At 41.0% G+C, this 21,635-nt stretch overlaps 3 protein-coding genes across 3 annotated transcripts; 1 reads left to right on the top strand and 2 right to left on the bottom strand.

Annotated features, from left to right (window-relative positions):
• Nucleotides 1–127: 127 nt before the first annotated feature.
• myl6 (myosin, light chain 6, alkali, smooth muscle and non-muscle) lies at nt 128–5,091 on the bottom strand. Its single transcript, XM_035153388.2, has 6 exons — nt 4,947–5,091; nt 4,662–4,689; nt 2,700–2,843; nt 1,966–2,139; nt 1,721–1,798; nt 128–518 (listed from the first exon to the last, which is right to left on the bottom strand). The coding sequence occupies exons 1-6, from the start codon at nt 4,947–4,949 to the stop codon at nt 490–492; spliced, it is 456 nt and encodes a 151-aa protein (XP_035009279.1). The 5' UTR covers nt 4,950–5,091; the 3' UTR covers nt 128–489.
• A 1,713-nt stretch (nt 5,092–6,804) lies between these two features.
• tsfm (Ts translation elongation factor, mitochondrial) lies at nt 6,805–11,697 on the bottom strand. Its single transcript, XM_035147914.1, has 6 exons — nt 11,546–11,697; nt 11,084–11,236; nt 10,823–10,951; nt 10,595–10,717; nt 8,060–8,141; nt 6,805–7,367 (listed from the first exon to the last, which is right to left on the bottom strand). Exons 1-6 carry the CDS (start codon nt 11,594–11,596, stop codon nt 6,973–6,975), a joined length of 933 nt encoding a protein of 310 aa, XP_035003805.1. The 5' UTR covers nt 11,597–11,697; the 3' UTR covers nt 6,805–6,972.
• Nucleotides 11,698–12,940: 1,243 nt separating this feature from the next.
• On the top strand, nt 12,941–17,385 carry endou (endonuclease, polyU-specific). Its single transcript, XM_035150272.2, has 9 exons — nt 12,941–13,017; nt 13,142–13,264; nt 13,390–13,512; nt 14,732–14,903; nt 15,016–15,218; nt 16,452–16,565; nt 16,646–16,752; nt 16,831–16,973; nt 17,053–17,385. Exons 1-9 carry the CDS (start codon nt 12,960–12,962, stop codon nt 17,165–17,167), a joined length of 1,158 nt encoding a protein of 385 aa, XP_035006163.2. The 5' UTR covers nt 12,941–12,959; the 3' UTR covers nt 17,168–17,385.
• Nucleotides 17,386–21,635: the final 4,250 nt, after the last annotated feature.

The following is a 21,635-nucleotide window of genomic DNA, read 5'->3' as shown; positions in this document are numbered from 1 at the left end:
TTTTACCAATGTTACAAATATTTAACTGACACACACACACACACACACACACGACTTCATGTACCACTGCGTGTGTGATATCTATAACCTATGAAAAGACATTCGAACACAGACTTTTAGACAGAGAGACACTTAGTAGACTTTTTATTTAACACTGTTAAATGTAACATGTCACATTATCATATCCATCCAAGAAAATATTGACAAGACTGACAGTGGTTGATTGACAAAGATGACAGAGGTGAACTCATCGAGGGACCATCGCTGCTGATGGAGCCTGCAACACTGAATGATGCTTGGAAAATGGGATGAAAGGGTCTCGTCACATTGGACAAAAAAGGCACTTTTTAAATAAAATGTCATCTAAAAAAAAAAACTAAAAAAACACAGACTCGTTGGAGGTAGGAATGACGTGGATGGGGGGGAATGACCAACAATACAAAAACATGTAGGAATAAAATTAAAGCTGGACGTGTGTTTCTGAACCCCTCAACCGCTCATCACCATCCGCACAAGTTCTGTCAGGAGAGAGAAACACAGAATCTGAATTTAAACCCAAGGGGAATCGGATAGATACGAGACACAAGCTCAACATAATTCATCTCTAAGCGAGGATACGAGTTCTCTCCTCACCAGCCACAGTCAGCACATCTACTCAGTATTTGGCCTGATACTAACTTTAAAGATGAAAAACAGAGAAAAAAAGAGTAGCAGGAGGTCAAGCAAAACACAAAAATATAATCAATATTAAGGTGTAGAAGGAAAGCTGGCAGCAGTAGAACTGTCGAAACAAAAGTTAAGATTAGATTTTTCGCTGGTGATCGTCAGAAACATGCAGGGACGCGCGAGCTACAGCCAGGGGAGGCCGAGGGGCGCTGCAAGAGAGAGAGGTTAAAGGTCGACAATCAGAAAATGTAACTTCAGAGAACAGCACCAAGGCTCAGAGGCCACTGAATATAAATACAACAATGTACCTTTTTTTTTTTTAAGTTTAAACAGCAGCAGCTACATATATGAAGAAATCTGAGAAAAATGAGGAAGTTCTTCGTATCTGCTGCAGTGAGTTTTTTTGAATGAACATTGTCGTTGACTGTCACTGATGATGATGATTGGATTGTATTAATGTTGGTATTTATGAATATGTTGATGTCATGTTGATGGGTACCTTGCTGCTACGCTTTTCACTACTTCCACCACCATGAGACCTGGATGATGATCTGTTGCCTGTCCTATGCCATTCAGTTTCCCTCTTGAGGGCTTAATAAAGTATCTTCTATTGTATCACATTGACCATTCTGGTCCTGCTTTTTCCTTGTCTTCGTTTGACTGTAGATTTTAGTATGACACAGTTGGTAAGGGACTGAAGCTGACTGCTGGAACCAAACCTGACATTCTTTGGGTCAAAGAAAGTGACTGTTTCTGCTTCACTGCAACACCACTGCGAGCTGAGACATGTGGAGTCTGTCTGTGCTCTCTTGAGGCCCCTAAGCAGAGGTGAGTTCCTGAGCTGTTTCTACCTCAGAATCTGGAGATAAACATTGAGGAGAGCTCTCAGGGATCTGTTTATTCCCACTGTTCAGCCGGCAGTGAGACTACTGCCATTGAGACAAAGACTTCCGTTGTTTTGTGTCAAGTATCTCTATTCAACCCGTAGGACAGTACTATACTTGATACAGTCTGGTGCTGTTGTTTAGCCATTAGACATTTGTGTGGATTTTACCTTCATAGTTAATGCAGCCATTGGCGTCTTCATGTCCTGCTAAAAGAGTCTCCACCTCCTCTTCTGTCATTTTTTCACCTGGTGCACAAACAAGAATTTGAATTAAGGCACAATAAAGACAAGAAGGATTCTCTACCAGAGGCGAGGGCAGGCTTGATTTATGTTATGATAAGAAGCATGACAAGAAAACAGACCTGGGTCAGCTTTATTTACTTCTACTGTCTTCCAGAGGTTTGAGGTCTTACCTAGTGTGGTGAGGACATGACGTAGCTCTGCTCCCATCACTGTTCCATTTCCCTCTTTGTCAAACACTCGCAGTCCCTCTACGATGTCCTCGTAGGAACCTTGGTCCTTGTTCTTAGCAATGGCCTGAAGCATGGGCAGGAACTGTTCGAAGTCCAGCATCTTGTGGTTCATCTCTGCAGGTGAGTTAGTAACAGAGGGGAAAAATTAAAGTTAGGTAAATTCTAGTTTTTATGTTTATAAGCAACTCCAGAGCTGTAACCAATCGCAGCAGATGTGTATGATGCTTGTTTTCTCAGAATTTAGACAGATACTTTTCATTCTAAGCAAAAGCAGTGAATCCTTCCTTCATACACGTTTATCCTCTCAATGAAAAACTATAAATGCCATAACGTCTTTTGGTTGAAAAAATCTCCCACATACTGGCTCCAATCCTTAAACATTTTCACTTTAACTTTATAATAGTAGCAATTGTGCATCATACACACACCTGAGTTACAGTCAATATTAGAGCCACATCTCACTTGTCCCTCCGTGTTTGGTAAGAATAGAATAAGGCTTTTTTGGGCCGTGGGTCTTTGCAGGGCTATGACTTATTTATATTGCAAAAATAATACAGCTCATAGCTATACCTTTTAACTTGTATTATAACAAACCACTGCATTGTACAAAAACCTAACTCTAAACCGAAGCGATGATAATATAATAGTGGTTTGAACATGTCAGAGATATTTACCTTCTAGTTTGGGGTTTCCCAGAATTTTGAGCACCTCTGCATTGACAGGGTTCTGTCCGAGGGCGCGCATGACATCACCACACTGGTTGTAGGTGATCTTCCCCTCACCAGTCCGGTCAAACAAGAGGAAGGCCTCCTTGAACTCTGACATGGGGACACAAAGGGTTGAGAATATTAGAGGAGACGCTTCCTACAGATATTATGTGTCGTAGAGCAGCTGATTTCCCAGTTCATATATTGTTTTGACCGCACACACATGCAGGTAACTGTGCTGATGGTAGGCAGGTATAAGATCAGCTCATACTGTTTTGGTGATAATACACTGAATCATTCACCAAGACAAAACTAGCTGTGTGTAAATGACATTTCATTATCAGAAATATTGATATATATACCACATCCCACAACCTGCAGATGTTGGAATGACCTCCAGATGTTTATACCCTGGAAATAGGGTGGTGGATAGTCTCATCATTCACCCCTTTTAAAAATTAAATATTTAATATCACACTGTATTATCAGAATGCTCCTCTGAAATTTGTCTTGCGTCCGGATACGTACACTAACAACTAAAAGATAACCAAACAACAAATCAAATACATATAAACACTTATTGTATGAAGAGTTATGAATAAGTGGCTGCTGTGAAATTGATATTACCACTCCCTATAACATGCAGTGCTTGGGCCACACTGGGACACTGAGGAGTACTTTGAAATCAAAATTTGATTTAACAGTTTAACAGACTTAAGGTTGAGTTCCACTGTTCAGCCTGAATCTTCTGCTTGATGGCAAAATAAATATATTCCTAATATAAGACACACTTTTAGAATATGCACCGTGGAAACTTGACTCATGCACTCAACCCACAATCTTTGAACAGATGTGTAGCAGTCCACTGCAGGGGTGGGACAAAATATCGATTCAGCAATATATCCTTGTCCTGACTCATGAGATATGCTTATCGAAATGCTAGTGCCAAATACCGATATTCAGCTATTTTTTTGCCAGTTTTTTTACTTTACATTGGATTGATGGCAAATGTGAACACTGACAAGTTACAGTGTGCTTGTTACGGACGAAAGAGGCACAAAGATAAGACTTTAAATCCTTTTTGTACATTCATTCATCTCAGTTTTTGTCTAACTCTGTGAAACTGATACCAAATTGCAGTGAATAAATACATTTGACCTCTTTAGGGGTATTCAGTGTTCTTCTTCAGTTAGACACAGATATCATGACTTTGTTATCAGATCAAAATCCCTGTCACATGATATTATCGTGTATATATTATCGCCATGTATCGTAGAACTGTGAGCTACAGAGTCAACCCACTCGAACAGAGAGAGGACTGTGTAACACTAAGTACTATGGATTGGAAAAAACCTCCACCTCATCACCTGAGGCTTGTCTTGTCAATCAGCGGGGTGGGGGTGGGGACTGTTGAAGCAAATACCTTCCTCAAAAAAAACAAAAAAAAACCTGTTCCCACTCCTACAACAAGACTTCTTTTATGTTAATGAAAGACACTGAAAGAGTTGCTCTCCAGCATCTTTGCACTCTCCTCTCATCTGCTGTGGTTCCAGTGAGCGTCACAAAATTCAAAGTTTCAGTGTTTCCTCTGCCACGCCTCGACACAGCTGCACCACACACCCCGACTGTCTCAGGGCTGCTGACATGTCAGTGTGGAGCAGGTTGGTACCACATGGTGACGCTTTCACACTGTACTTGTAAAGTGTGAGTCATGGATAGCACAAGAACACTGATAAGACTTCCACCCCCACACACACACACATGTGTAGTGCAGCTCAGTCCGCTGGTGTGATGCCTTCAGGGATCCAGAGGTTTGCGGGGACATGTGTTCAGAGGTGATCGATACATTTCAAAGGATGATATCACATTATTACTAAGACGTGAAATAAACAATGAGACAAATCTCAGCATCGGAAGAAGACAACTCACCCGTGATCTGGTCCTCTGAGAAGTCCGACTGGTTGGGGCAGAGGTAGATGGAGGAGGTGGGAGGAGTGATGGTGAGACACACGCAGAAGAAGAAGAAGAAGAAGAAGAAGACGTGAGTTAATCCTGATTTAACTAAAGGATTAACGTTAGCACAGGCTAGCACACACACGCAGTTAGCTTAACGTTATCTGGGTTACACGGTGGTTACATCCACGAATGAAGAGCGATGTTACTGTGGATAAAACAACACGCACACACACGAGCCTGGAACAGACCTGTACTCACCATGTCTGTTGTCGGTGTTGTGAAGGACACACACACACACACGCACAGACACACACAGGAGAGTTTATCGTGGGCTCAGATGAAGACACCAGCAGCTCCTCTACATCCCTGCTGACGTCACTGCAGCCTGGAAAGACACAGCCAATCACAGGCCCCCATTCCACACAACCGCGACCCTCACCTTGTTTTTGGAGGAAACCATCGACAGCCTCTGATTCCATCATGTGCATTTATATCAATGTTAGTGATAAACATAACGGACCACAACACTTCAGACAGATACTCAGTAGAGCGCTCAGCTCAGCTGGAGCCCAACGGGCCCGTATGAAGCCACATTTAAATTCGCTGGATTTTTATTTGGATCCGCACCAAATTGCACAAACTCAAATTAGATCATTAAGATCCATGCATGAGTCTCTGAAAAATCAAGGAAAGTGTTGAAAAACTCCCCGTCTCTCAATGTACCAATCCATGGGTTCTTACTTCGGTCATGCACCACACACCCACACAATTTAATGGAAATTGGTTGATTGTTTTTTTCCGTAATCCTGCAAACTAACTAACAATTAAAGGTTCAATGTGTAGAATTTAATGAAGTTGAATGTTGCAGCTGAACACGCCTCACCTCACACCTCCCCTTCCAAACATGAGAGAGAACCTGTGGTAGACTTAAGTTGTCATAAAAACTCAAAAGATGTTTAGTTTGTCCAGTTTGGGCTACTGTACGAAACATAGTGGCCTACGTACAGAAGACCCGCTCCCAAATGTAAATATAAAGTATTTAAATATAAACCGCCCATTCTAGGGTTAAGAAAACAACAATATGTAAAATCTAGATGAAACACACGATTTTATATTTTGAATTTCTGCCAATAGATCCCTTTCCCCAAAATCTTACACACAGGACCTTTAAATTCACTGGATTTTTATTTGGATCCGCACCAAATTGCACAAACTCAAAAATTCAACATGAATATGAAAAATGAATGTGCATGATTTTTTTTTAATCAAGATCCATGTATTAGTCTTTGAGAAATCAAGGACGACGTTGAAAAACACCCCGTCGCTCAATGTACCAATCCTCCCCAAATTGTAATGGGTTCTTCCTACGGTCCTGCCCCACCCCTCCACAAAACTTAATGGAAATTGGTTGATTGGTTTTTGCGTAATCTTGCTAACAATAGAAGAAACCATTTTTTATATCCGTTTTGGCAAAACATGGGCAATTCATTGACAAGTCTGGGAAAACCCCAGCCAAATGATAAAAGCAGCCCCTGCAGCAAACACATTAATTATAAGCTTTTCTTTAAATGTTAATGCACAGTTACATTTTTATTTCACGTCTGGTCTCTACAACAGGACGATGATTCAAATCAAACTTTAAATTCCATCATGAACTACCTCTACAAACACATGAAGCTCTTATTAATGTGCCTGGAAAGTGCTTAGTTGGATTTGAAGGGATTTGAGAGGGTGGGATTCATCACACGCATGAACAATTGCAGTTAAATGTTTTTTGTGTTTATGCACCGTGCGTTAACAAGTGAAGAAAAGCTCATTTTCATCTGTTTGCTGCAGGTACTTCTGTTACCTTGGCCCAACCAAAACTGTAATTTCATCATTTGTATGAAAGGTATCAACAAAAAAAGCTGGACTCATAAACTTATCACCACCTTTCACTTAAGCAACATCTCCTTCAAATTTATCTGCAAATACATGTAAGGAGAAATCTACCAGAGAATACATACAAAAATATGAAAATGACATCCCGGTGGGTTGTTTGATTTAGAAGTTCATATGGACAAAATAATTAAAGCAGAGTTCACTGATTTAAAAAGAATGTATCAAGTAAAAAACATTTTCATTAAAAACATTTTATTGATGAACTGTTTGTTACAATGGTTGTAGTTCTTTTAAATGCATGGTGATAATCTGTGACTGTCTGAATGTTTAATGGTAAATTGACACTTTTCATATGAAATAAAGACACAGGACAAATCCCATTGGATAAATAATTTCCCTCCTCTCATTCTGTTTTCTCACTGGCTGCCTCTCCACACTGAAATCGGACAAAGTCTAACACCCGAGCCTGTTGACCCCTGAGGAACTGTGCTACTGTCCTGCTTGGGTCTCCCTGAAAGGTCTGAGGCAGCAGACGTGTCTCGCTTTCCCCGCAGGGCAGGTCATCCATGTTGCCCAGGGACACAGGGGCCTCTCCCACTATGTGCTGTCCCAGCTTCCGACCTAGGGTTTCACGGTCTGCCTCCTTTCCACCCTGGAATACGATCAGGGCACCGTACCTCCCCATGGCCACCTCAGTCTGGCTGCTCACACCGCCGTGCACATACGACCCGATGTGCCACTCAGCAGGGACACCAACCGTCACCGCCCGTTTCACTGACATGTTCTCGCCAAGGCGACCTGAGACGGAAGGAAGGGAAACGTGTTTTAACCATGAATGTCACAATAACATAACATGGAAAGCATTTTGATTAACAACCAAGTTGGCTGCCACTGATGTGGAGAGGTCTGTTGAATCCAAGGTGGAGAGAGTATTAAACAAAATGGACAAAGTGGACAGCAATTGATTAACTCATGTCTTCTTCTTCTATGTGTGTCTCACCATTACTCCTCCCACCCCCGACCTCCTCCATTTACCTCTGCCCCAACCAGTCTGACTTCTCAGACGACCTGATGATATCACGTATTAATAATGTGATATCATCATTTGAAATGGCTCAATCACTTGTGACCTTGTAGCTCAACACGTGACTGTTTACATCTCCCTGTCAGTCAGTGATTTGGGACGTTCCATTGCTCTTATTGGTTACACATCTGTTCTGATCACTGATAATAACCCTTGAGAATCGAAAAATGAAATGCTGCCTAGCAATTGTTTTTATTTTAAAAACACAAGCTTGGAAGTGCAGTGGACCAAATCAACTTGATTTCGAAAAGTGTTAAGTTACATCATCAGTGTTGAAAACCCAGTTGAAAAAAATGCTGTAAACGGAGCATGAGGGATTCAGGTTTTAAAACAAATAGCAAAAAAACTGGAGTTTTAGAGTGAAACTGAGAAGCTTCACTTTGAAGAAAACATTTTTCTTACTGACCTATGGTTAGAGCCACCTGGTCTGCAAGTGAAGCTCCTTCATTCGCACTGAGTTTACTCAACTCTTCTCCTGGCAGGACACTCTGAAAACAGATGCAATACGTTAACATTCACAGCGTAGGAAAAGTTACTCTTTTGGATATCAACTCGATATAGATATCACACTGACATCTGTTGCATATAAAAGCAAATCACACACTGTGAGCTGTGATCAGCTCTACTATTGTATATCTAGGATATTTCAGTATTGACATGAATATTCAGACACTTTGCTACTATGCTTTAAACAAATGCCTGCATCGAAGGTTCCTTAGAGCCACAGTGGCCCCTGTCATTCATAACTTATTTGAAGGTAAGCAAATAAGCATTTCTTTCAAAATGTCAAAGTTGTGCAACTGCATTGAGCTGCAGGCACTGAAATAGTAATCTGAACCTTCCCCACCCCACTAAAGCACCTAAATCACTTTATGTATGATTAACATTTAGAAAAAAGGGTTTAAGTACACTACCGTTCAAAAGTTTGGGGTCACCCAGACAATTTCGTGTTTTCCATGAAAACTCACACTTTTATTTATCAAATGAGTTGCAAAATGAATAGAAAATATAGTCAAGACATTGACAAGGTTAGAAATAATGATTTTTATTTGAAATATTAATTTTGTTCTTCAAACTTTGCTTTCGTCAAAGAATGCTCCATTTGCAGCAATTATAGCATTGCAGACCTTTGGCATTCTAGCTGTTAATTTGTTGAGGTAATCTGTAGAGATTTCACCCCACGCTTCCTGAAGCACCTCCCACAAGTTGGATTGGCTTGATGGGCACTTCTTGCATACCATACGGTCAAGCTGCTCCCACAACAGCTCAATGGGGTTGAGATCTGGTGACTGCGCTGGCCACTCCATTACAGACAGCATACCAGCTGCCTGCTTCTTCCCTAAATAGTTCTTGCATAATTTGGAGGTGTGCTTTGGGTCATTGTCCTGTTGTAGGAGGAAATTGGCTCCAATCAAGCGCTGTCCACAGGGTATGGCATGGCGTTGCAAAATGGAGTGATAGCCTTCCTTATTTAAAATCCCTTTTACCTTGTACAAATCTCCCACTTTACCAGCACCAAAGCAGCCCCAGACCATCACATTACCTCCACCATGCTTGACAGATGGCGTCAGGCACTCTTCCAGCATCTTTTCACCTGTTCTGCGTCTCACAAATGTTCTTCTGTGTGATCCAAACACCTCAAACTTTGATTCGTCTGTCCATAACACTTTTTTCCAATCTTCCTCTGTCCAATGTCTGTGTTCTTTTTCCCATATCAATCTTTTCTTTTTATTGGCCAGTCTCAGATATGGCTTTTTTCTTTGCCACTCTGCCTAGAAGGCCAGCATCCCGGAGTCGCCTCTTCACTGTAGACGTTGACACTGGTGTTTTGCGGGTACCATTTAAAGAAGCTGCCAGTTGAGGACCTGTGAGGCGTCTATTTCTCAAACTAGAGACTCTAATATACTTGTCTTCTTGCTGAGTTGTGCACCGGGGCCTCCCACTTCTCTTTCTACTCTGGTTAGAGCCCGTTTGTGCTGTTCTCTGAAGGGAGTAGTACACACCGTTGTAGGAAATTTTCAGTTTCTTCGCAATTTCTCGCATGGAATAGCCTTCATTTCTAAGAACAAGAATAGACTGGCGAGTTTCACATGAAAGTTCTCTTTTTCTGGCCATTTTGAGAGTATAATCGAACCCACAAATGTGATGCTCCAGATACTCAACTAGCTCAAAGGAAGGCCAGTTTTATAGCTTCTCTCACCAGCAAAACAGTTTTCAGCTGTGCTAACATAATTGCACAAGGGTTTTCAAGGGTTTTCTAATCATCCATTAGTCTTCTAAGGCGATTAGCCAACACAATGTACCATTAGAACACTGGAGTGATAGTTGCTGGAAATGGGCCTCTATACACCTATGTAGATATTTCATTAAAAACCAGACGTTTCCACCTAGAATAGTCATTTACCACATTAACAATGTATAGAGTGTATTTCTGATTAATTTAATGTTATCTTCATTGAAAAAAACAGTGCTTTTCTTTGAAAAATAAGGACATTTCTAAGTGACCCCAAACTTTTGAACGGTAGTGTATCTTAAATTAAACTGAGTTAGAGGTCCAGTGTGTAAGATTTAGGTGAAATTGATCTATTGGCAGAAATTTTAAATATAAAATAATCCTTGTGATGTTTTCACTAGTGTGTTTCATCTAAATTTTACATGTTGTTTTCTTTACCCTCGAATGGGCCCTTTATATTTAAATACTTTATATTTACATTGGGAGCAGGTCTTCTCTAAGGAGGCCACCATGTTTGTTACAGTTGTCTTAACTTGACAAATTAAATACCATCTGAGTTTTTATACAACTGAAGGTGACCACAGGTTCTCTTTCATGCTTGGAATGGGATGGGGAGGTGTGGGGTATTCAGCTGCAACATGCAACTTCACCACTAGATGTCACTAAATTCTACACACTGAACCTTTAAATAACTTTGTGTGACCATACCTTGATATATCCTGTCTGGCTTTTGGTTTTATTCTGATGGTGAGCCAAGGTGGCAAATGCCACATCTTTAACCAGCTGCTGGAACTTCTCATTGCGAGCAACAAAGTCTGTCTCACAGTTCACCTGCGTCAGAAACACAAGAAGAAAAACAAGAAAAATCAGAGTCTGCCAAAGTCAACCCTGATCAGCTGAAATGACGATGTCAGTAACAGCTTCTAGCAGCCTTACCTCCACCATAACTGCAGCTTTATCTCTTATAAACAGACCGATCAGACCCTCTTTGGCCTTGCGGCCCTCCAGTTTGTTTGCTTTGCTCCAGCCCTCCTTCTGAGCCTGCTCGTCTAGCCAGGTCTCTGCCTGAAAGTCAGAGAAATCAGTCACACACTCAGGAAAGCTGGTTGTTTCCACCTCTCCAGCCACAGTTATATTGTCTTATTGTCGGACACCTGAATTGTGAGAGCGGAGGGTGATTAAGAAGAGAGGCGTTACCTGTGTTATGTCATAATCAAACTTCTCCAGTGCTTTCTTGCAGTTAATGAAAGTGTAGCCGGTGTTTTTCCTCAGTTTCATCAGGAGGGCTTTGTCTACAGCCAGGAGCTGACAGCCGCTGTGTAAGGACTGTACATGTTGGCACAGGCTGACCTGAGGAAAACAAGATGTTACCCACAGTGTCACAAGCCTAGGGACAGAGGTTCAGTGTCTGTAGAAGACTCTGAGATGAACCACACCTCCTGCACAACTAATAACACTTGAAGACAAATATATCGCAGAGATGTCCAGCCACAGTAACGTCACATAAAGTGAATGAATTAGCAGGACACCTCATTGAAAGTGTCCCAGGAACGTTGGCTGGTAAATCCTGAAGTACAGCAGCTAACATGCAGAGCAGCTACTGGCAGATCAAACTGTAGATACAGCACAAACACCAGGACACAGTTTGAACCTGCTCACCTTCGTAACATCACGAGCTACTCTTCTGAATAGAAAGGTTAACGACATCATCACACCCTGTGTAAGTGAACGGGCTCATGTAAGATCAGTGTCATTGAAATCCACGCTGTGTCAGGAAGCCGTGAAGGGACAAACAAGACGATGTGCGGTGGTTTATTATCACTGCTTAGCGCCCCCCGCAGCACCGGAGGGAGTATAACTCTCAAGCACCTGTCATGTCCTAAAAATAGAAATATGAATACAAATCCAAATAAAAACGATAAATTAATTGTGAATATTAATATTGTGTTAGAGGCCTTTTTGTTACTTAAATACTTTCTTCAAATAAAAACATTCACGTCAAAGTGTTGCAGGTCAGTCTATGTGAAATGATTGTGAACCACTCTTCTTTGGGAACAACCTTTTATTCTTGCATTTGTTACCAGCTCTCAAATTACAATTAACAGAATCTTTTAACAGTGACACGGTGGTTTAACCTGAAATGATCCATATGATCAGTTAAAATGTATTAAAAAAAATGTATGATTAAAATGTGCCCTGCTTTCTCCATCTTTTCTTACTTGGTACAAAGTGTATGTGTGATTTTGAGATAGAAAAACACAACAACTCTGACAAACTGCACTGTCGGCTAATGCCAAGAAAAATGTGTAGTTTTCTTTTGTGGGTTAGAGAGAGAAAAGCACAGATAATTTCAACATTGTACTTTTTTCTTACATCTAAAGTCCTCTGAAAATATTGTGTCTTTGCATCTTGCCGCGTGGTATTTGTCATTCTACGAGAAACATGTGATCTCAACATGCTGGGACATTGACGCAGGTGAGCTATTCTGGGTTATCTGAGGTATCTTGTACAAACCCTGTGAAATACAACATCTGGGCAATGGGCGCCGACAGACTATCATTTTACTTTGAAAAACGGTCATTCTATGTTTGATTTCATTGCTTTACCATAGAATGCAATATGCTGTTAAATACACATTTTACTTTGATTTAAATGGATACATATTTATTTATGAACATAAATCTATTTTTAAAATGTAAAATGTCTGAAAATGCATTTGTTATCACAGCTCACACTTTGTCTTTGATCTTTTATCGATATATTGAAGCACCATCTGTTGCTGCAGAGCAGCTGTACAGTTTCACAGTGAAGACGCTTTTTTTTTTAACAAGTTTCCACCTTGTTTGGGTTTTGTTTCATGGATCCATAAATAAATAAACAGCAGCTTATGATTAAGAAATGTTTCACCTTATAGAATATTTTTTGTATTTTATCCAAATCAACTCTGAAGTTACTCAGACCTGTGGGCTGGGTTTAAGAGTCTTGTGTTTGCATTGGTCAGGTGAAAGTTGCTATAAAAGGGAGACCACAATAACCATCAGTCTGCCTTGTTTTCAGGATTGGCTGAGTCAGGATGAAGGTCATTGCTCTCCTCACACTTTCTGTGACCCTGATCAGTCAGGGATATGGCAGTAAGAGATTTATTCTGTTCTATTATCACCATAACCCATATTACAGGTTCATTAATAACTATTTAACATATGTAGGATATCACTGCATTGCTAACGTATTCAAATCTGCCCTCGCTGTTACCAGACTCCCTGGACTCGTGTCAGGGTCGGTGTGGTTATGGAACGGACAATAACTTCTCCTGTCAGTGTAACACATCCTGTGAGCGCTTCGGAGATTGTTGTGCAGACTACGCATCACAATGCAAAGGTGAGAGCCAGGAGCAGATTCCCGCTTTGTAATTACTCATTAACAAATTTTAGACTCCTGTAGAAAACATTTTATTTACCATTGTGCATCTTGCCTCTCATCATGTCTGCTTATTTTCTCTCCAGCTGGAGCCAGATCTTGTAAAGGCAGATGTGACGAGAAATACAACTCTCAGAACAAGTGCCACTGCAACTCCAAGTGCGGCCAGCACAACAACTGCTGCAACGACTACACAGACCTCTGTGAAAGTAAGACCGACCACGTTTCACCTGTTGCCCACCCCGTCCCACGTGCAGTCCTGTATCCTATCACTGTCACCGGGCCTCATAAGACACCTGGTGACTTTCACATGGTGGAAATCTGACCAGTCAGCAGTTTAACAATGAGACCAGTCTGCTGTTTGTGAAAATAACTTCAATCTTTAGTTTGTTTGTTTGTTCATTCAGTTTATCTGGTCATGTCACGCTCTAATTAATGTATATGTCTTGTCTTGGTTTGCAGCGGAAAATACATTTACAAGTATACATGATAAATATGAACACTCATGTTCTTGAGTACAATTTTGGTAATTTCTTACCATATAGTTGTACACCACTAGATTTCAGAGGGAAATATATGTAGTTCACACTACACATATTTGTCATTTGTAGTTACTAGTTATTTAAAGATATTTTCACATAAGAGACATGAAATACATTTCTAAAATATCCAATATTATCAAGGATTAAACTAGTGGTCAAGTATAGGGGTCAATTGTCATATTTCAGATGTCTATGACTTGTTAGCAGCAAAGAGAGATTCTCCCTCTCAACTTCTGAAATGGTTTCATCAGGTAAACAATTGTTTTAAGCTCAGTGAGGTAAAATTCACCAGTATTTAACAAAAAAAAGAGTCAAAAAAAGAAATAAAATTATCTCAAATTTGATCAGAACTTTTTTTTCTCGTCGCCCATCGTATTTACCTTGAGTATCTATCTCTTTACTTTAAGTGGACTATTTTTCATTGTGGTATTGGAAAATGTTATTAACTCAAGGATCTCATTACCTTCTCCACCACTGGAGATTATGCAAATAGCCTCCACTGGTCAAAACTTCATTCACTATGTGACCAGCAGGTGCCACTGTTGTACTATATAACATGTTGAACATATTTCTTGTTCCTCATCTTCACCTGCTCCCTCTGTTTTTAAAAGTAGTGGTAGATGCAATCAGATCTTTTTCTACAGTACGTAACATGGTTATAATGCACAGTAGTTAAGCTGGAGTGTTAGAAAAAAAACTTACTTAATTTAAGTGGATTGTTTAAAAAGCAGAAGTACTCAATATAGAGAGTGGCCCCTTTTAGTGTGTATTATAACTACCATATTACTGTTTTAGTGTTACTTTCCACCACTGGTAATTCCACTTTGGGTACAGAAAAGCATAAATCACCATCATATTTAACCTTTTTTATCTTTATTTTCCACAGGTGATGCAGGAGGTGGCAGCAGTGTGATCACTGATGCTGATATCAAGTCCGTCTCTGAGGTGCTTTATGCTCTGGACTCAAACAAGGCCACAGCCTCAGAGCTGATCATTGACCCTCAGGCTTTGGTGCACAACTCTCAGACAAGCTCGCAGACAGATCTCTCCTCTCGGCCGTGAGCAGACAATCTTATTAGCACAGCATCCTCTCATTGGTCCTCTTGTTCTTGATCTAGATTTATTTAGCTTCGTTTCTGTGTCATCTGGGGTTTGTGCTTGCACTTCCAGCTTCTTCCGCTACGTGGACGGGGCGCTCCTCTCCAGACCCACATATGCTGCTTTCCTGGCTGTCTTGGACAACTACCTCAGGATGACGGGACAGGCCGAGGTCTTCGGCCCGCAGCAGCTCACTGAGCAGAAGACTTTCATCAAGGAGGCCATGTCCAACACTGAGCTGGGCAGGGAGCTGTTTGCCTTCCTTTACACAAAGGGTAATAGGTCCATGTATAATGCTGATTCAGCACTGCTCATATGGTGCAGGGTGATGTTATTGCTGTAGTATTGTGAAGTCCAACACTATGTGGCCACCTTCAGACGAAACTGAGAGTGCACCCCCCAGCCCAGTACCTCACATCACCCATACTACTGATAAACTAAAATAGCACATAGCAGAGTCAATGTCAATTTTATTTATTTGGACACACTTAAAACAACTTGATTGACCAAAGTGCTTCACAAGTATAAGGTACAACAAGAAGACAGTGACACGTAATACATCAGAGTACAAGTAGTAAAAATAAAATAAGAAATACAACAATAAAATAAAATCAGCTGAGACATAAACGTTTTCAACTCGAGGAGAAGGCCAAGAAGAACAGATGTGTTTTTAGTAAGGATTTGAAGTGTGCTAGAGAGGGGGCAGATCTAATGTGGAGAGGTAAGCTCTTCCACAAGTTTGGTGCCACTACTGCAAAGGCACGATCACCTCTGGTTATGAGCCTCGTTTTAAGTACATCCAGGAGCAGCTGAGTGGCTGATCTCAGCTCTCTAACTGGAGTGTGAGTATGGAGAAGTTCAGCCAGGCGGTGCCAGTCCATTTAGAGATTTAAAAGTTAACAATAACATTTTAAAACGAAAAAAAAGGCTGCATACCTCTGGCCCAACAGTGCCCTTCAATTCAATGAAGCTGCACCAAATTGTACACAATCATAGATATCAGTCCTCTTGATTTAATCAAGATCCATGAATTATTTTATCTGGGAAATTAGTGAAGACATCAAAAAACGTCCTATGTCCCAATGTTAAAGAAAGGTAAATTCAATTCCTTGATCCACCCTCTGATCTGGATCCTCAAGAAAATGTCATATCGCATCCTTCCACCAACTTCCTCGGCTTAAAACTCCAATAGTGCAAGAAGTTATTATCAGTTTGGTCACACCTGTTATTATCCTTCGTCTTACTACTACTTGAGGGATGTGAGTCAGTGAGTTAACTGAGAAATGAAATTTAATCCTTGTTTTTATATCCTTTATTTGTTCACAATTTGCCACATTTAAATAAAATACTGGTCACGGTTTGTAACGAACCCATGGAAGTAGGCTACAGACAACTTCAGTACTGAACAATATTCTCACGCAAAATCTGACGTTATGTTTTTTGTATTACTGAGCTTAATGTCTCCACAGCCTGGTGTAGTGCTCTAGAATAACATTCTGCATTTTCAGGTGTCTATGCATCGGAGGAAGAGTTCCTCCATGATCTGAAGATGATGTGGTTCGGTCTGTACTCCCGCTACAACGGCAAGATGGACTCCAGTGGCTTCGAACACATCTTTGCAGGTCTGTCTTGGAAACACCACAGATGTCTTGAAAATACGTTTTTTTCATGCGTGCATTGAAAAATACATTCTGCGTGACAGGAGAGATCAAGGGAGGAACAGTGTCTGGTTTCCACAACTGGATCCAGTTTTATCGTCTTGAAAAAAGGGGGCAGCTGAACTACTACAGCCACAGCTTCAATGGGCCTGTAAGCATACACAATAAAGACCAGAATATGGTGTTTACGTTGTGATATGTAAAGCATCCCCTTTACTTCTGCTCTCAGTGGACGACATTCCCTGATGTCATGGGGATGCAGTTTAAGTGGGATGGCTACTTCAAGCAGGTCGGATCTGCCGTCATCGGCTGCAGCCCTGAATTCGACTTTGCCCTTTACAGCCTCTGCTACATCACACGCCCCGGAAAACAGTGAGTAAATCTACGTGTCCTCCGACGTCCTCCAGCTCCTAAATCGTTTCTGATTTTTATCAATGTCTGACATCCTCAGGTGTCGTCTGAGCCTGGGAGGAAAGGAACTTATCATCCAAACCTACACCTGGGACAAAACTTCCTATGGGAATGGGAAGAAGTTCATCGCCTCTGCCTTTCCTTCAACCCCCTGAAACGGCCATCTGATGAACAATGAAAGTCTTTCTGTCAATCATTAGACTCATCATATAAATGCTTTGAAATAATATTCCCAATAGAAGCATGTATCTCAGTGAAGTATGAAGCATATTTCATTTGAAAAGTTAAGAGCTATGGCCTGATATGAACATATAACACATGCTGATATTCATTCCCAACAAGCTGTAATAAAGCAATTTACCTAATAATTCAACAAACGTTTGTCTATCTATCTGTATGTGCAACACATATCTCACGAACCATTCAACTTATTGGCTTCCCGCTTAGCATGTGTATTTTTTATGGCCCTGGGAAGTGCAGCGTCAAATTTGGTGCGAGGTGGACGTGCCATTTTTGTTAACTATTGATGACAATTGAATAAAACAGGTGACCAGCGCTCTATAGCAGTCGTTGGGGCCGGGCGGTGTGCCTTAGTTCGCAAAGCGAGTTGTAAATGACTTCTTTTACATCCTATGATAAACCGCAGCAGTGATCGGCAACTGGGTCTCCGGCAGGTTATTTTGATAGTTTGAATATTATTTCACCGTATGAGACACAGACACAAAGCACAGGTGCTGATCCCCGTCATGGCAACAAATTCATAGAACCACTTCCTGTTTGGCAATTTGTCGTCAAAGTAAAAGCGTCTGAAGATTGAGTAAATTGCTTAACAAATCTCTGAAAAATTTAATTTATGACAAAATAAAACCAGCTGAATAAATCTTTCAAAGTTATATATAGACCATAGACAATAAATCTAAATCAATTTCATTTTATTAAAAAACATTAGAAAATCTTCTTTGCAGATAAACAAGGTAGATTGAACACAAAGTTTTTTCTAACTTCACTGACCGAAACCATATTGACAATAAAAAAGTGATATATTGTAAGACTGTTTAAGGAGGACTCACTTATGACAAGGAAGAATTCTGAAGTAGCTACAGACGATCATCACAGGAAAAGAGAACAGAACATTCCAAACAAAAAGGTTTAGAACAGACTTTCTCACTGGTAGAAAATAATATGTATATTCTGTATATCCTCAAAATATTCTTTTGACACCTGCCTTGACTATTGCATAAATAAAACAGTAAACAAGACATTTCTGAGCAGTCGTACAGAGCATGAGAATGTGGTGCTCTCCCAGGGGCACGATCGAACGGTGCCTAATGGGGCAAAAAATGGGCGTTTACACGCTCTATGCAGGCACAATACTGACACCAACCCTTCAGTGGCAAGGACATGTGTGCATTTGACACAATCGCTTATTGTCTTACTTAACAGCAAAACAAAACAAAACACCACACAAAAAAAAATCAGTCGTATGTGGTATGAACCATAGAAACAAAAAGACATAAACAGATCCTGTTCTGCTTGACCTGCTCTGAACAGTGGCCACCAGCTAAACCTGCTCTTATCAGCTGTCCATAAAGCTGTGTGTCTAACTCCCCAGCGTGTGTGTGTGTGTGCGTGTGTGTCCAGCTGGGATGGGGGTTGATTTTACTCTTTCATTCATCTAGGGTGACTAACAGGATAAATTCTAGTCTGCCGACAGAACAGGGGGACACACTCGCAGCCCTGTTTAAAGAAAGTATTACAGGAGATGGATCTGCCACTGATCCCATTGTCCACCGATCTGTGTTCATTCATGCAAAACAAGAGCACAAGACCAGTCAGTTTGCAGGAAAACTCCGGCGCCTTCAGCAATTCATCTGAATCCGGCCTCACATGCAGCCTCGAGTGTTACGGCAACATGACAATAAAGTTAGCCCAGGGAGGAATTTCTCTTGCAGTTTTTGTTAGACAAGCGTCGATTTTCTGAGCTGGTGACTCCAGAAATTAGAAGAGTAAATCTTCCCTCTTTTCACTCTGCCCTCGTTTTTAAAGCCCCAATGGAATCAAATTAAATCACAGTGGGGCAAATAAAAGAAAAAAAGATCCAATTGTTTCTTTTGTCACTCACACAACTTCATAATCGAATTATAGCTGGCCACCCGCCAGCATGTCCTCGCATCTCCCCCAAATGGGCTTCTCCCGGCAGATCTCGTGAGCCACCTGACTTTTGTTTTGTAATTATATTATCCCGCTCTCCCTTTGGCGTGTTGCGGCTAATGGCTGCGCGGGCTAGCCCAGCTGCACATGCAGAAACAAAGCTGCTTATGGGGCCAGACAATGGACCCGTGGAAAAGGGACGCCTGAAGGCGGTCAGCCAATGAGCACGCACAACAGGGGGCCAACAGAGGGTTTAGGGCAGGGTTAAGGGGGTTTAGGGGTTCAGGCGGAGTGGGGGGTATCTATTTTACCCACTAGTGAGGTCCATCAATGAGATGGTTAGCAGGAGGACACATGGTCAACATCAACCCTCTCTCCCCAGGGTCGGTGCTGGGCTGGAGGGAGGTTCAAGTTTGGCTTATAGGTGCCGGCCATTTGTAAAGTTGATGGGGGACCATGAAACCCAGAGCAACGTTCATTCTCTGGAGGTTTTTGTTTGCTTTCCAAACAATTTGATGACGGCTTTGTCACTGTTGTTACAATAGAATAAAGTTTGAAGTGGATCCAGACATGTGCAGGCTTGGTCTGTTGTAGTGACCTTGTTGGACTATTGCTGCAGTCAGAGTAAAACCAAGGCTCCTGATATTGGAGGAAGTAAATGTTATCTATCCTCATCCCCACACGTGAACACACACCCACACACGAATACACTGACAAACATGCCCCTCATGCTCCAGTGTTGGCATCTCTCTGAGGACTTCCAGTATGACAGATGGACAAAACCATCTTTTCCCCACTACCACACACAGAAACACTGGGGATTCAGAGGAAGGTCATGTTTGTGTGTGAACTGGAGTGAAGTTTTATCTGTCCTTCTTTTTTTTTTTTTATAAACTACATCCCCACCTCCCAAACATACCTAGATAGGGCGAGGGAGAGACTGTTGCTCCTCTGAGCAACGCGACCATGCTGAGTGAGCCGAGCAGCCAGTGGAGAATAGATGAGCATCTGAGCCTCGGACCGTTAAAATAGGAGACGTGTTAAAAAGAAGACCATCTGCAGGACGGACTCATCATGTGTGGCCTTCACTGAGGGACCTGGGGACATTATGACACACGTACACTTCTGCTCAGCACCACTTGTAGAACATGAAGAATGGACGACATGCAGTAAGTGGGTCAAACTGGAAGTAAGAACGATGAAGGGGCAAAAATTATTTTTTAAAAATTGTTATTTATCCGATTCGGATCCAACTCGTACATCCAAAACAATATAAAGAGCACATTATATTGTACTTAAGTATCATAAACATTGTTGTGTGTGCGTATATATGCAATGGGGACGCAAGGCCTCAGCAATCATATTCCCCTGCTAGATCCACTCTGGGGATGGAAGAGGCCAGGCTCTGTATTCCCATTTCAGGCTGCAGGTGTGGAATAGGAAAGGCAGGGACCCAGGGGGGGGGGAGCAGTGGGAAAGGTGGTCGGCCTGGGAATGAACCGGGAATGAGACACACATACTTTGGGAGCACAGGCAGATTACCTTGTAATGTACCTCAAGCCTCTCTGTTAGAGCTCAAGTGTAAATACTAATTCATTTAATTCAATTATTTTAGATAGTGCATGGTCATAAAATGAACAAAATAATCATTGTGACCTTATATACTATTTAAAACTCATGTGCTGTGTGACAAAGTTTGAATGACACATTACACAGTTGAGACTTTACAGTAACTAGAAGCTACTACTCAGCTGAAGCTCAAACAAGCTGCTTAAATCACCTAAATTAGCCCATTAACTTGTGGATATTACAACTGATTCTTGCTCCATTGTTGCTGCGCTTTGGTTAAGTTACACATCTTGTAGTGCATGTTAGTGTTAGCACACGTTTTGCATTGTAATTTATTTATATCAATGCAGATTATTTTATTTTTTATTACTGTTACTGTCGTGATAAAAATGGTAAAGAGTTACTGTAATTTTTTCCCCCCAACATTTCATAACAGCCTGCAGCTTTAAATTCCGTGACATAACAAAGCACAAACGTCTCATATCATGGTGTCTCTGAACTATCGGGGCCTGAAAGTTGTGCAACTTCAAATACTGAAAAAACTTCAAATACTCAAAATAGGCTATCGAAATATACTAAACATTTAAAGGTCTGCACCTACAAATATATATATATATAAATATATATCAAGGGAAAGTATGATTGGAATATCACAGCATTACTTTAAGAAGACATGTCTTATAATGCTTAACTTATAATAAGTAAATAAATCCATTGGTGTGAGATTCACTGGGTAATCTAAAAAGGACATTGACTGAATTTTTGAAAAGAATCACTGATGCATATAGGACATAGAGTGGTCTCATGTAAATTATACAGCAGTTTCAATATTTTGCTTAAAAAAACAAAATAAATCCTGATATTATTGACCTTGGAAACACTGGGCTAGTTGTAAAAATACTG

This window comes from Hippoglossus stenolepis, chromosome 3 (assembly GCF_022539355.2).
Source record: "Hippoglossus stenolepis isolate QCI-W04-F060 chromosome 3, HSTE1.2, whole genome shotgun sequence".
NCBI lineage: Eukaryota > Metazoa > Chordata > Actinopteri > Pleuronectiformes > Pleuronectidae > Hippoglossus > Hippoglossus stenolepis.
Note: the sequence above shows the minus strand (reverse complement) of the source record. Positions and strands in the feature narration are given on the sequence as shown.

Bases quoted from the DNA above. Each gene is read 5' to 3' on its own strand.
- myl6 (XM_035153388.2), bottom strand. The intron at 2,844-4,661 runs GTGAGTTGTCTT...TCCCCATGTCAG, and splicing joins CTCAGAGGACCAGATCACGG to AGTTCAAGGAGGCCTTCCTC. The intron at 1,799-1,965 runs GTAAGACCTCAA...TTTGTGCACCAG, and splicing joins TCATGTCCTCACCACACTAG to GTGAAAAAATGACAGAAGAG.
- tsfm (XM_035147914.1), bottom strand. From the start codon at position 11,596: ATGATGTCGTTAACCTTTCTATTCAGAAGAGTAGCTCGTGATGTTACG. The intron at 11,237-11,545 runs GTGAGCAGGTTC...TGTTTTCCTCAG, and splicing joins TAGCTCGTGATGTTACGAAG to GTCAGCCTGTGCCAACATGT. The intron at 8,142-10,594 runs GTATGGTCACAC...ATCTGTTTTCAG, and splicing joins GCCAGACAGGATATATCAAG to AGTGTCCTGCCAGGAGAAGA.
- endou (XM_035150272.2), top strand. From the start codon at position 12,960: ATGAAGGTCATTGCTCTCCTCACACTTTCTGTGACCCTGATCAGTCAG. The intron at 13,513-14,731 runs GTAAGACCGACC...TATTTTCCACAG, and splicing joins CTACACAGACCTCTGTGAAA to GTGATGCAGGAGGTGGCAGC. The intron at 16,974-17,052 runs GTGAGTAAATCT...TGACATCCTCAG, and splicing joins ATCACACGCCCCGGAAAACA to GTGTCGTCTGAGCCTGGGAG.